This window comes from Lycorma delicatula, chromosome 10, assembly GCF_047948215.1.
Source record: "Lycorma delicatula isolate Av1 chromosome 10, ASM4794821v1, whole genome shotgun sequence".
In the NCBI taxonomy this organism is placed as follows: Eukaryota; Metazoa; Arthropoda; class Insecta; order Hemiptera; family Fulgoridae; genus Lycorma; species Lycorma delicatula.
Genome location: NC_134464.1, coordinates 21,429,393 through 21,443,554, shown reverse-complemented (window position 1 = coordinate 21,443,554; position 14,162 = coordinate 21,429,393). Strand labels below are relative to the sequence as shown.

At 28.7% G+C, this 14,162-nt stretch overlaps 1 protein-coding gene across 3 annotated transcripts in view; it reads left to right on the top strand.

The window, feature by feature from the left end:
• The first annotated feature begins 1,584 nt into the window (after positions 1-1,584).
• LOC142331279 (CD109 antigen-like) overlaps positions 1,585-14,162 on the top strand; it is a 144,654-nt gene continuing 132,076 nt past the window's right edge. For 2 of the 3 annotated variants that reach the window (XM_075377066.1, XM_075377065.1), the window contains exon 1: positions 1,586-1,756. In XM_075377066.1, coding sequence (XP_075233181.1) covers positions 1,650-1,756 — 107 coding nt within the window. In that variant the 5' untranslated portion in view covers positions 1,586-1,649. Of the gene's footprint in view, positions 1,757-14,162 lie in introns of all 3 variants that reach the window. The other variant, XM_075377067.1, reaches the window with a different exon arrangement.

Here is a 14,162-nt window from a genome sequence, read left to right as displayed (position 1 = left end):
CAGTGGTGAATATTCTTTGATGTCTTCTTTTGTTATTTTTGGTTCTTCCATGTCTCTTTCACTTTCTGATCCAATTGTAATTGGTTTTTAGATTTTTAAAGTGTGTAAATAGCCTGATTGGCAGCTTGTTAGGGTTCATTGAGTAGGTGACCATAGATGGTGATTCTTTTTTTCTAACTACATTCAGCATTTATATTCTTTATATTCATGTACAATTCATTCATTATTGTGTCTTCTGTATTCTTCTTGGTCTTTCATGGACCCTAGGACTATTCTTTGTATTTTTCATTCTTTTGTTTGTAGTTTATTGATCAAAAGTCTCTCGTTAATTATCAGACATTCAGCTGCATATAGACCTTCTAGATGAACAACTATAGGTTAGTGGCATTGTTCACATTGATGACATAGTGTCATTGATATTGATTTCTTACTGTAGGTTTCCTTAGTTAATTGATAGGCTAATTCACTTTTATTGATTTTTGACCTGATGGCTTCCTTTTCAGAGATGCAACTTCAATTATCACCGTTAGGTACTTGAATTTTTCAGTTTTATTAATTTTTCCATATACCATTATTAGTTTTTGGGGGTTAATTTGAGTTTGGTCATAAATTCTGTTACCTCAAACGAGATCTAATAATAAAAACTGTTATTTTATTTATAAAAATAAGTGTTTGTACATTTACAGTTGTTTCAATTTTTCTCTATACTGAAAGATTTTTGTAGAAATCTGTGGTTTGATACAAAATATGACTTAGAAATTTAGAACTAAAAATGTACCAAAAACACAAATGGAGAGCTATGTTTACCATCCCAGTCACTGATGTTTTATAAAAGTGACAGAGATGGCAAACATACCTTTCTATACTTTTAACACGTTTTTAATCTGAGATATGCTTACTTTTATGTTCTATCAAAACAGAGCTATATGTGCAAACATTCAACTTTTAAAAAACGAGAAAAATGAATTAGTAATAAGTAAATTTATTTTTATAGGTAATTATAAACTGCTGCTAGGATCCAATTTGGTAGACTATTTATTGCCTTTAAATGAAGATTTAAATAAGTTGTCAAACTTGAGAATTTACTCAATTTAGTACTTCCCAAAACTAAGTCAATGGATTCATTAGACTAATTTAAATCTAAAACGATGAAACATTTCAAAATATTTTGATTTTATCTACTTGTTACGTTTTCTTTACAATCTGTAATAATGTAATAGAAGCCAAATAGAGAAAAATTGTTAAAAAATGAATTCATTATTTGAAAATAATTGTAATATTATTTAGCAAATAATAATATTCAGAGTTAACATATTGAGAATGTTTTCTGGAATGTTGGATAACTACGATTTACAAGTCTTCGTATTGGGACATTATTATATTTTATCTGTGTATTAAATAATTTTGTTTAATTTTTGAAATGGAAATTATTACTTATTAACTTAGTTTTGTGATTAATACCGCATAATTTTCTGTTAGTTACGCCTAAATTACTGAAGGAAAACTGATAGATAATCATGGTGGTTTAGGACGGTTGGTAGTGCTAAGTGGGAATACTGTATAAGTTGTGGATAAGTAGCGAAGGGTTTAGAGACTACTGCAGTCGGGCTACGTCCGTCAGCGGTCCATTATACAGTAAATGACGGAGCATGAAGTACTTGCCGAACACGCGCTTCCAGCTCGATTACATCAAGATGACTATTCTTTTCATAATTTTTTGTTTCTCTTCAACAGTTACTACTGTTAATTCTTCACCGTAAGTATTATTTAATTGTTTCCATAGTTTATATTGAAGGATTTATATAGATATATACAAATTCTATTAGACGAAGTAAGAATCACAAATAAAAGTGAGTTTATCGTTCGGAAAGAAGTTAAAAAATTGATTGCATGTATTATTTAAATATTAATTTTATTATTCTTATTATTTATTTTAAATTCAATGATTATTGACTAATTCCAGTGTTGGCGTGATAATTAATGTTCTCGAATTCGTTATTGCAAATTTTAATTATTTATTTAAAAATTTACATACTTGATATTGAACATAATTTACTTCATAAGTATAAATAAAATTTTAAGAAAATATCGGTTGTCTTTACTTTTATCTAATGCTTTCTCTCTTTAATAAAAAACAAGTTTTGAATACATATTTTTTCTACTTCTCTTAACATCAACTTTCTCTAATTCATTATTTTTATCACTTTCTTGGAAGGAGATTAAGAGATTTCCTGTTCTTAATATAAAAAATAATTTTTTTTTGGTTTTTGTGTTTACTAAAGGGGTTTTTAAATGCTTTAATGATTAAAAAACCTTTTACAAATCTTTTATTTGAACTGAAGCTTGTGTGAAATCCCTTATAGAATGATCGTTTCTCTACCTGTGCGGCATATTAAGAAAAATAAAATTTTAGATAAGATAAAAAAATGAACAGGTTTCATTTTTTTATTGATAATTTATTCAATTTTATTCATAATTTTTGTCAATAATAAACCGGTTCTTTTAATTACTCCTTGATTCGAAATTCCCAAAATATAAAAAAAATTATTGCTAATTATGTTTGCACCTGGGGGCGTCTTTTTAGTATCGATTTAATTTCTCCTAGACTAGAATAATCCATAGGCAGAAAATCTTAAATACGAGTAGGTACTCTTTTAAATTTGAATCTCTGCAACTAGTTTTATTTCTCTCACTTGTTAGTGGAGGAAAATTAGAATAACTTTAAAAAATCGTTCTTCATTTTTATTGAACATCGTTTTATATGTTATTCTTCCCAAAAGTATATTTTTTTCTCAATGTTATGAACTGCTTCCCTTTACAAGATACAAAAGGGTGAAGAGTTGTGAAAAATTTTCTTGTCATTTTAATCAGCGATCTATAGATCATATTACTGGTGATCTATGTCAAGTTATGCATACATAATTTTATACTTTTTTTTTATAATTTCTAGCTGGGGTTCAAATGAACGAGATCTGCAGTTTACAGAACTAATTGTAAATTGTAATATGATTTGAATCCATCTCTCGTAAGAAACCAGATTCATCAGTAAATATTTAAGTGAATGTTATAAAATTTTCTTTAATGTATTCGAAAAACTGGAGAATATCTACCCAACATGAAAAATAAATAAATCTTTGTTACATGATTTCTAGAGATCGATGTGATAAGCAGAGTAAATTTCGAAAACTTTTCTCATTTACAATTATTAAATGTAAAGTGGCCATATAGAAATCTAAACGTGTATATCCATGTCTATATTTAGCAAAGAAGAAATTTTAAATGAATCAAATAAAAGTTCTATCTTTTTCTATATAATTTATATTTTACATAAGCACATCTTTCACTGTATGTGCAGTAAACAAAACAGTGTTGTTTGCTTGAACTCTTAATTTCATTTTTTTAAATACATGTAAATTAATAAAAAAAAAACAATAAAAATCATCGAATTAAAAAATATATAAACCAGTTTTAATAATAATTAATGTTTGTATTTTTTAATTATATTAAAATCATTTTATCCGATCATTGAAATTATTTTTATAAGCCTACGAAGATGAAGATGTGATGATGTTAAGTTACATTCATATATTTTCTGTTTTATTGGCTACCATTTAGTTATTTATATACATAAAATACTTTATCATATTTTATGTTATTTAAATTATCTGTATTTATCTTAAACTGTGACATTTTTCGTATACCTTTTTTGGCTGGCATTAATTGAAATAGTAGTTTATTATTTATATAAAGTACACCAACGCGTATGAATACGTTAGTGCTCATAAAGAACACCTCCACATAAATCTAAGTAGTTTAACTAATCGAAAACGTTATTAAACTTACAAGTCAGTCATACGCTTATTTTAATTTATGTATATTTATATTATAAGATGATTTCGGTGTACTACCTTTATAAAGATAGTTTAATCAAAGAATCGATCTCTGGCTAACATCTTTAAAACCCATATATTTATTTTAACAAAAATTAATAAAATTTTTCCCTGAAAAAATTAATCGTAATAAAAAAAATATAACTCGTTAAAATAAGGTCTTATTTTTAAAAGATTGATTCACAAACCACTTTTTAAATGTTGAACAGAATTCAAGCTAGATATTTCTTTTCGTTTTAAAGTTTTAAATTAGGAATCTTCAAAACTAAATGTTTTGTTTATGATAATTGTATATCTTTTGAAAAATTTTATTAAAAGGATGGTTTGCAGAATTTTTTATCCAATTTTTGCAGAATTCAGGTAAAATTAAGAAAATTAGTTAGCTTTAATAGTTGAAATTTATCATTGGTCTTGATGGTTGGTGTAATTTTTTCTTTTTTTTTGGAAAAGGCTAATGCTTTGGTATAATTCAGAATAAAGATTGAAGTCAGTTTGTACCCCGAGTTCGTTACTATCTCCACACTCAAAACAAATAGCCCTTAAAAGTGAGTGCGGGGACAATAACGATCCCAAGGTACAAACTGACTGTAGTCGTTCTGCTGAGTTATACTACTCCTTTACTAATTAAAGGAACATTTCATACTCCCCATAGTAAATGATTTTAATAATACTAAAAATCATCTAAACTGTAATTAAAACCCTTCCTACAAAAAATGTTCATCCTACAACCGGAGAGTATCTGCAGTTAATATTCGTATTGCTGGGTCAAACTTTAATACAAGTTAAATTTTATTTCAACATTCTAATTACTGCTACCCTTTTATGGGTAGAAATAAGTGGGAATTAAAATAAAAAATTATCTTTTAATTAACTGAACGCTCTTTCTCTGTGAAACAGGCCTAATAGTAGATTTCTGGTGACGTTTTCGTTGAAGTAGCTTTTTTATTCTCGGGTTGTTATGTTACATTCTCTCTCCTTGTGTGTGTGTGTGTGCGCGCGCGCTAGTGAATGCAAAAAATTCATTAATTTTTTAATTAATTATATAATTATAATAAGAATTTATTTCATAGGAAATAAAACACCGAATTTGGTGTACATGTGTATAGAAGATTTAAATTAGAAATTTAGATCCTATAAACATAATTATCAATTATAGGCTCTACTCAAGGTCATCTGCCAAAATTAAATATATATATATATATATATATATATATATATATATATATCATCATAATTTCAGCCGTTATCGATCAACTGCAGGATGAAAGCCTCTTAGCACGTTTCCAACTAACACGGTCTTGGCAGATGTTCTCAATTCGGTCCAATGTACTTGATAACATCATCAATTCAATGAACCTTTGGTCTTTTTCGTGGGCGTGTAACATCTAGTGGTATCCATTCAAATGCTAATTTAGTCCGTCTGCCACCAAACCTTCTTGCCATATGGCCTGCTCACCGCCATTTTACTTCTTCAACTTTCATGATAATATCATGTACTTTCGTCTGTTCTCTTATCCATTTACAGGTCTTCCGTCTGGTAACTCCAAGCATACATCGTTCAATATTTCTTTGTGCTATCCGCAGCTTCTATAATGATTGAACAGTTAATGTCTAAGTTTCGCTTCCATAGATAAGGATTGGCAGGATGCATTGATGGAAAATTTTCTTTTTAAGGCAAAAGGGAAGTTTGTTCTTGAAAACGCTATTAAGTCTCCCGAATGCCTTCCATCCTAGCTTAACTCACCGATCAACCTCTTTCATAGTATTATTTTCAGTTAACATCTGGTCCAGATGTATGTAATAATCTACCTGCTCAAGTTCTTCTTTCCTTGGCAAACTTGTTGAACATGACCTGGCTCTTTTTAAGGTTCGTCCTTACACCATAGGGTTCGCCAACCACCTGCAGTTCCTGTATGGGTCTCTGTAGTTCTGATTCTGAGAAGAGAACTATATCGTCTGTGAATCTCAGTGGTTTAGATATGCACCATTTATTCGTATGCCTTCTTCTTCCCATTCCAGCTTTCTAAATACCTTCTTGAGACAGGCTGAGAAGAGCATGGGTGATATAGTCGCCTTGCCTTCTGTGCGTATATATATTCACACACGTAGGGTGTACTGTTTTACATAATGTATACAGTTTTTTATGCATGCGCTGTGATTATTATTATTACTGTTTTCATTATTTATATTTTCCTTAAAACTGCATAGGTAATTGTAGTTTTAAAACTATATAATATATAATTATATCATTACAATAATGAATAATTATTACACAATATGTTTTGAAGTAAATTTTAATCTCTCATTTGTACTGCTTCATACTGTGATTAAATTCATTACTGTTCCAAAAAAAAATCACATTTACATCCGATTTTTTTTTTTACATAAAATATAAAAAAAGTATCATTTGTTTACTATATATATATCGGAAAATTGTGGCTACATTTAAAAATTTATTACGATAAAAATACTAGTTATAGATATGTAGAAATGAACTATAATTATTCGTAATGAGGAGTTGTAGTATTGAAATGATAGGGTTAGATAACAATAACCTAGGAAAAAATTTAAAAAAGAGCATAAATGTAATAGCAATTTGTATTTGAAATAAGATTTTTCAATATTATGCTTGCTTTTATTGCAATTACGTCTGTACTTTAGAATTGAAGATTTCCTACATCTCATTAGATAAAATCGGTTCTAAAGTAAGTTACTATAATAATAAAAAAATTATTCCTACCAGTGTGCAAGGTCTTTTAGATTGTTACTTTTATAATTTTACTTCCTTGTACGAAGTATTGTGATCGTGAAAGATTTCGGTTTTCAGATTTCAACGGAAATATCCATTTTGACCATCCCTGAATCCATTTTGACTAGTTTCGGCGTGACGTCTGTACGTACGTGTGTTAAGTACCTATCTCCCATAACTCAAAAACGATTAGCTGTAGGATATTGAGATTTCATATTTAGTACTGTTGTAACATCTAGTTGTGCACCTCCCGTTTTGATTGCAATCAACAGAACCAAAAATGTCCAAAAAAACCCAGAATAAAAAACATTTTCTTCCTCTTTATATTTATCATTTCTCTTAATTTTTTTATTCTTTCTTTGGTTTTAACATTTTCTTCCTCTATATTTATTATCTTTTATTCATTTTTTTTATTCTTCCCTTGGTCTTAACATTTTCTTCCCCTTCATATTCATCTTCTTGACGTTTTTTGAGATATATTTTTTCATATTATTATTCACATATTATTTTTTCATTTTTTATTATTCACAAAATAATCCAATAATAAAACAGAATGTTTAACCTCAACCGTTGAAGTTTGTATACAGATCGCGCTATTTTTTTTTGTAGTTGAATGTAAAAGTGTTAGCACGATTAAATAAATGGTCGTGCAGTAAAATAAAATTAACTTGTGCAGTAAATTTATGTTTTTTTTTTATTTTTCATCGAGATCTTTAAAAATAGAATTAATCTTAAGAACTGAGACGTGACAAAAGGGGAAAAAATTCTATAAAAGAAAGTCTTCGCTGTTTTTCTAAGTAAGATCATTATAATTATATCAGCAGTAGGTGAAATGTTTTCACTGAAAACATGTAAAATTAGAAGATTCAATTTTTTTTAAGAATTCTAACACTAATATACTTTAAGAAGCTAATTATAGTATATTTCTTTAAAAATTGGTCTGCAGAAATAAAAGAGAAATCATTTTAAAGAGGAAGTGTTTGGCTTTCAGTACCTTTAAGTTTATTTATATATATATATATATATATATATGTGTGTGTGTGTGTGTGTGTGTGTGTGTGTGTGTGTGAGTGTGTGTGTTGTTGTTTTTTAATTAAATTTATAAAACATTTTTTTATTCTTTCAGGCCATTTTTTATACTTTTTAATTACAAATGCAATAAATTTCTTAATTAAAAAATCCTTCTGCTGTAATGATCTCCACATATCACTTTCGTGTTTCACATTTAATATAATGGAGGATTATGTATGTTCTAATCTTATAAAAAGTGTAAGAATTTAAAGAATCTATTTAGATAATTTTTATACACAAAAAATGAACTTTTTTATATATATATATATATAAACATGTCGTGACTGATTCATAATCAATGCCAAGAAAAAAATATTGAAGATAAATTGTGAAATTTTGAATACAGGTTCTTCTTACAGTGTGCGGTGCACTAGGAAAGGATTTTTTTGAAATTTAGAGTTTAAAGGGTTAAAATGAATAACAATGAAATTTAATATTTTTGGAATTTCTCGATAACAAATAAGATATCAACTTGATTTTTGGCGTGACTAATCAGCATGTGGGTTTCTAAAATCCAATTTATAAATTTTTTAAAATTAGACCTTGAAAAGGGCGAAGAAGGTAAAAAGCTTTCGAACAATGATTGCAAATTTACCCCATTTCCGACTGTAAGAATAATCTTTTTTTGAATTTCATTCGGGTATTACATAATTAAAAGTTATAACGTCTAAACTACATACAAATTTAGTAAACAATTTAATTTATTTTTTTAAACATATTTTATAAATATCAGTGAGATAGCTAATGAAAAATTTCACTTCCTTGTGTTAAAATACAAAATCATGAAAAATGTTTGAAGATGATACACTTAAATGAGATGTCATTTTTTAATAGTTTTAGTAAAGGGAACATTGGTAAAATAGACGGAGCATACAGGAATGTTAAGGAAAATTTTGGGGTACATAAATTAAAATCTAATAATGTGTTAAACAAAGATGGTACACCAATATATAATACGAAAGGTAAAGTCGATAGATGGGTGGAATATATTGAAGAGTTATACGGAGGAAATGAATTAGAAAATGGTGTTATAGAGGAAGAAGAGGAAGTTGAGGAGGATGAAATGGGAGAAACAATACTGAGATCTGAATTTAAGACGGCATTAAAAGATTTAAATGGCAGAAAGGCTCCTGGAATAGACGGAATACCTGTAGAATTACTGCGCAGTGCAGTTGAGGAAGCAATTGAGAGATTATACAAACTGGTGTGTAATATTTATGAAAAAGGGGAATTTCCGTCAGACTTCAAAAAAAGTGTTATAGTCATGATACCAAAGAAAGCAGGGGCAGATAAATGTGAAGAATACAGAACAATTAGTTTAACTAGTCATGCATCAAAAATCTTAACTAGAATTCTATGCAGAAGAATTGAGAGGAGAGTGGAAGAAGTGTTAGGAGAAGACCAATTTGGTTTCAGGAAAAGTATAGGGACAAGGGAAGCAATTTTAGGCCTCAGATTAATAGTAGAAGGAAGATTAAAGAAAAACAAACCAACGTACTTGGCGTTTATAGACCTAGAAAAGGCATTCGATAACGTAGACTGGAATAAAATGTTCAGCATTTTTAAAAAAATAGGGTTCAAATACAGAGATAGAAGAACAATTGCTAACATGTACAGGAACCAAACAGCAACAGTAACAATTGAAGAACATAAGAACGAAGCCGTAATAAGAAAGGGAGTCGGACAAGGATGTTCCCTATCTCCGTTACTTTTTAATCTTTACATGGAACTAGCAGTTAATGATGTTAAAGAACAATTTAGATTCGGAGTAACAGTACAAGGTGAAAAGATAAAGATGCTACGATTTGCTGATGATATAGTAATTCTAGCCCAGAGTAAAAAGGATTTAGAAGAAACAATGAACGGCATAGATGAAGTCCTACGCAAGAACTATCGCATGAAAATAACCAAGAACAAAACAAAAGTAATGAAATGTAGTAGAAATAACAAAGATGGACCACTGAATGTGAAAATAGGAGGAGAAAAGATTATGGAGGTAGAAGAATTTTGTTGTTTGGGAAGTAGAATTACTAAAGATGGACGAAGCAGGAGCGATATAAAATGCCGAATAGCACAAGCTAAACGAGCCTTCAGTAAGAAATATAATTTGTTTACATCAAAAATTAATTTAAATGTCAGGAAAAGATTTTTGAAAGTGTATGTTTGCAGTGTCGCTTTATATGGAAGTGAAACTTGGACAATCGGAGTATCTGAGAAGAAAAGATTAGAAGCGTTTGAAATGTGGTGCTATAGGAGAATGTTAAAAATCAGATGGGTGGATAAAGTGACAAATGAAGAGGTATTGCGGCAAATAGTTGAAGAAAGAAGCATTTGGAAAAATATAGTTAAAAGAAGAGACAGACTTATAGGCCACATACTAAGGCATCCTGGAATAGTCGCTTTAATATTGGAAGGACAGGTAGAAGGAAAAAATTGTGTGGGCAGGCCACGTGTGGAATATGTAAAACAAATTGTTAGGGATGTAGGATGTAGAGGTTAGTCGTTTCATTTCATACTGAAATGAAACGACTAACACTAGATAGGGAATCTTGGAGAGGTGCATCAAACCAGTCAAATGACAAGACAAAAAAAAAGGGACGTTCATAAAATGGTCTTTATTTTATTTTTAGACTGATGTGTAAAACTATAATGCGATTTTTAGTTACAAAAGTAACAAAAAAAAACGAATTTTCTATTTTCTGTTTCATTCATTTTTTATAAAACTTCTAACCTACATTTACTAGCATGTTATTAAACAACTACCTCGTTTAAAAAACAACAGAAAAAGACATTTATGCATAAAATTAATTTTATTTGCCTTATGGTCTCGGTATATATTTATTTTATTTATCTTAACGGGAAACTTTGCTGGCAAATCTTTAAATTCACCACTAGAAACGATTTTTTTCTTTTGTATGTTACTACAAAAATTCAGCTGGTTTGAAATTTTTCTGAGATTTTGTTCGAATATGTTTTCAACGATCGGGTTCATTTTTTTTGACGGATTATTTAAACGGATAGGATCCTACAGCATTAAATAATAGTTAGTAGATTCTAACCACTCCTCCAACAGATGAAGTACATTTTATTCTTTTATAAAAAAACTTTTTAAAAACCACTGTTATAATAAATGTTATAGTAAAAAGTAAAAAATAATTATAGGACGGTATCTCAGAATGGATTTGACAACAAGCTTTGATGGTGATGTACGATTATGTGATGTCTTAAGAGCCGAAGCAACACGAGTGTACGTTATCGACGTTGATAACATTATGCGTCGCCTTAATATCAAAATAGGATTTTTTTTTCTTTTCAACTGTTTTCCTTAAAAATAAACTATTTAATTTCCGGATAACCAAAAATCGATCAATCAAGAATGTATCCGATGCATTAAACAGTTAGCGCTCGACCTGCTGATACATACGCCGTTTGAATCCTGAAAATTACTGTTTGTTGAAAATCAGGTAGATTTTTCTTGTTAGTTATGATTTATCAAATATATGTGAGAATTATTTTTCTAAATCGTATTTGTACGTACTTATTAATTTTTGCTTAATTGTTCCTTACGAATTTTAATAAGCGCTCTCTTTGATTTTTCTCTCTTTCCTGGTAATGATCGTAGATCGTAGTTATTTTTCTTTCTCTCTCAATTATATATTTTTCTTACTTTTTTATTCTTCTTGAACGATTTTGTTATATTTATGGATTTCCAAATATTAAATACAATTGTTTCTATATAATATTAAACGGTAAAAAATATTAATTTTTAATATTAATATTTTTTTATATACCCCACAGGGCTGGTCTAGTGATTTAAGTCGTCACAAATCTGTTGTTTAACAGCTGATTTTTTTCCAAGTCAAAGGTTATTCTGAGGTTCAGATCCTAATAAAATTGTTAGTTTTTTTAATACGGATTCGAATACTAGACAGTGGATACCGGTGTACTTTGGTGGTTGGGGTTCAATTAACCATACGTCTCAGGAACTGTTGGCCTGAGTCTGTACAATACTTATCTCATTTACTTATCTTATATATCACACCTCATTTCATTTGGGCGGTGGGTGATTGCTTATTGTTTACTACTTTGACAGATTGCAACATGCATATTAGAAAGAAAGCTTCATATTAATAGTTTTAAAATGGTAACAATTTCTGTAAAATATTATTAAAATATAGCTTAAATTTGTATTAATATTAAATATTATTTTTTATTAGTAATAGTTACGGTAACTGTTCTTGAAAACCAATCTAATATGATAAACATGAAATTTCCTATGACATCATAATTAACTCATTGAAATATATGATGCATAAGGTAATAAGTTCCTTTTAATTCTTTAAATTTTGACTTTTAGAAGTCGGCTCCAAATTAAAAACATTTATCTAACTCGTCATTTGGTGCTGACTTCATAAAGTCAAATATTAAGAAAAATATTTTCTTAAAATATTTGGTATTATTTCTTTATTCTTAATTTTTTTTTATTTTTGTTTAACACGCGGTTAGGCCTTCAAAAAACGTTCCTTGTATAAAAAAACTATTCGCAAGAAACTTATTATTTGTCATTCTACTTGAGTGGATGTGTTAAGTGGGCATTGCGGCGAAAATTTAAATTAGTTCGTTGGATTGGTGGTGTTTTTTGGTAACAGGTGATTGACCGAAACCGATCTTTTAAATTTTTAATCTAAAACTTTAAAATTTCTAAAGACTGTTAACACTGTGTCTGAATTTTATTGTCGTTTGCATGTTATTTTTCTGATTATCTAACTTTGTGGAAGCCCCGCTCAAGTTATTTTCGTTTATGTGAATTACATGCGTGCGCAAGGATAACTTTTTTTTTAATGAATTTTTTCTTTACGGGTTACTATAGCTACGACTTTTACAACCGCTTTAATCTTTTGTTTTTTCCTTATATTCTGAAAATTAATCTATTTTTGTGGAATTATCTGAATAATGGATTTTTCACATCCATTTTCGTTTATTTTATTTCATTTATTAATTTATTTTTTTTAATGGGTATCCCTTTACGCTGTTTAGTGCTTCTCTTTATACCTTACATAAAGTTGGTTGCTAACGTTTGTTTACGCACCTTTGTCAGTTGATTCTGTATTTTTATTTCAAGGAAACTGAAGAGTAATTGTAGAAAATTTGTGTCTTCATTTTTTTTCTGTAGTTGGAAGATAGAAATGTTTCTTGATCTGCGTCCTTGTCAACGTGTCTGGCTTTCATCCAGAAGGTTATATTAGAATGCTCGGTATTTTTTTTATACGTAACAGGTTTGCAAACCATATCCTCAGGGAACAAGGCTTTGTGGTTCTGTAGTGAATCAAATCTAATGAAAAAGCCTCATATGACTCGACGTTTTGTGAAATTTTTTGTTCGTAATTCTTGCATCGACCGCAGCTTACCATTTACTTTTGATTGATACTGATAAATAATTGTTAAAACTTTTAAATGGACTTTATATTTCATGTTTTAATTTTCTGTTTTAAATCGTTTGCTACTTTAATCAATAACGTTTTTAATAAAAAACTATATTAATTAAAATCTATATATAAAACTATATATAAAGCTAATATATAAAAAAATTTTGGTTTTTCCAAAAGTTTACTTATTTTTAAAAATCTTACTGCAGTTCACGAAGTTAGAATACTAAATTACTTCATATAAATTACCCTTGCAAAACACTTAATCTTTAATTGATTACTTTTAACCTTGTATATTCATTCAATTGAATTAAAACCTTACTGTGCAGTTTATTTTTTTGTTATGATTCATATTTTGACGGAGTAATGACAATAATATGAGGTACACCGAATTGTAATAACATAAAGAATCACCATGACGATGTGACGTTACTGATACTCATTTCGTTTCCTCCTTATCCTTTATTGATCACTTTTAGTGCAGTTGTTTGTTTAAACCTACGAGCAAAGAAGGTCAGACAAAAAACTAACGTTAAATATCTAACATAATGTTGCATGCATAAAAAGTTATTCTTTAATGTAATAAAATGAAAATTGTTTACATGTTCCCGTATACAACAAACTTAAACTTTTAACTTTTTCCCATTTATGTATGTGTTTGTCATTTAATACCTATAATGATCATTTAATTTAATATTTTATTGTAGTGTACCATGCGATTCCGTTTACAGATTACGAATTGGAATGTGTGATATATAAACTTGTGTTGCGTGATATATAAAAAACTTGTAATTTACATGCAATATTCTGAATTGTGTTTCTGATAAAAATACGTGAGTCACATTTGTACAAATTATTAATAATACATGTAAGAATATATTATATATGATTCGCTGCACTGAATAATGAGTAATTATATTGTAACTGTTTATAAGTTATGAAAATTTATTAACTTACATAATATTATGCTCGTACGTTAACTTATGTTAATAATATTCGTAGCTTCAAAATAAAGTTGTTTGACGA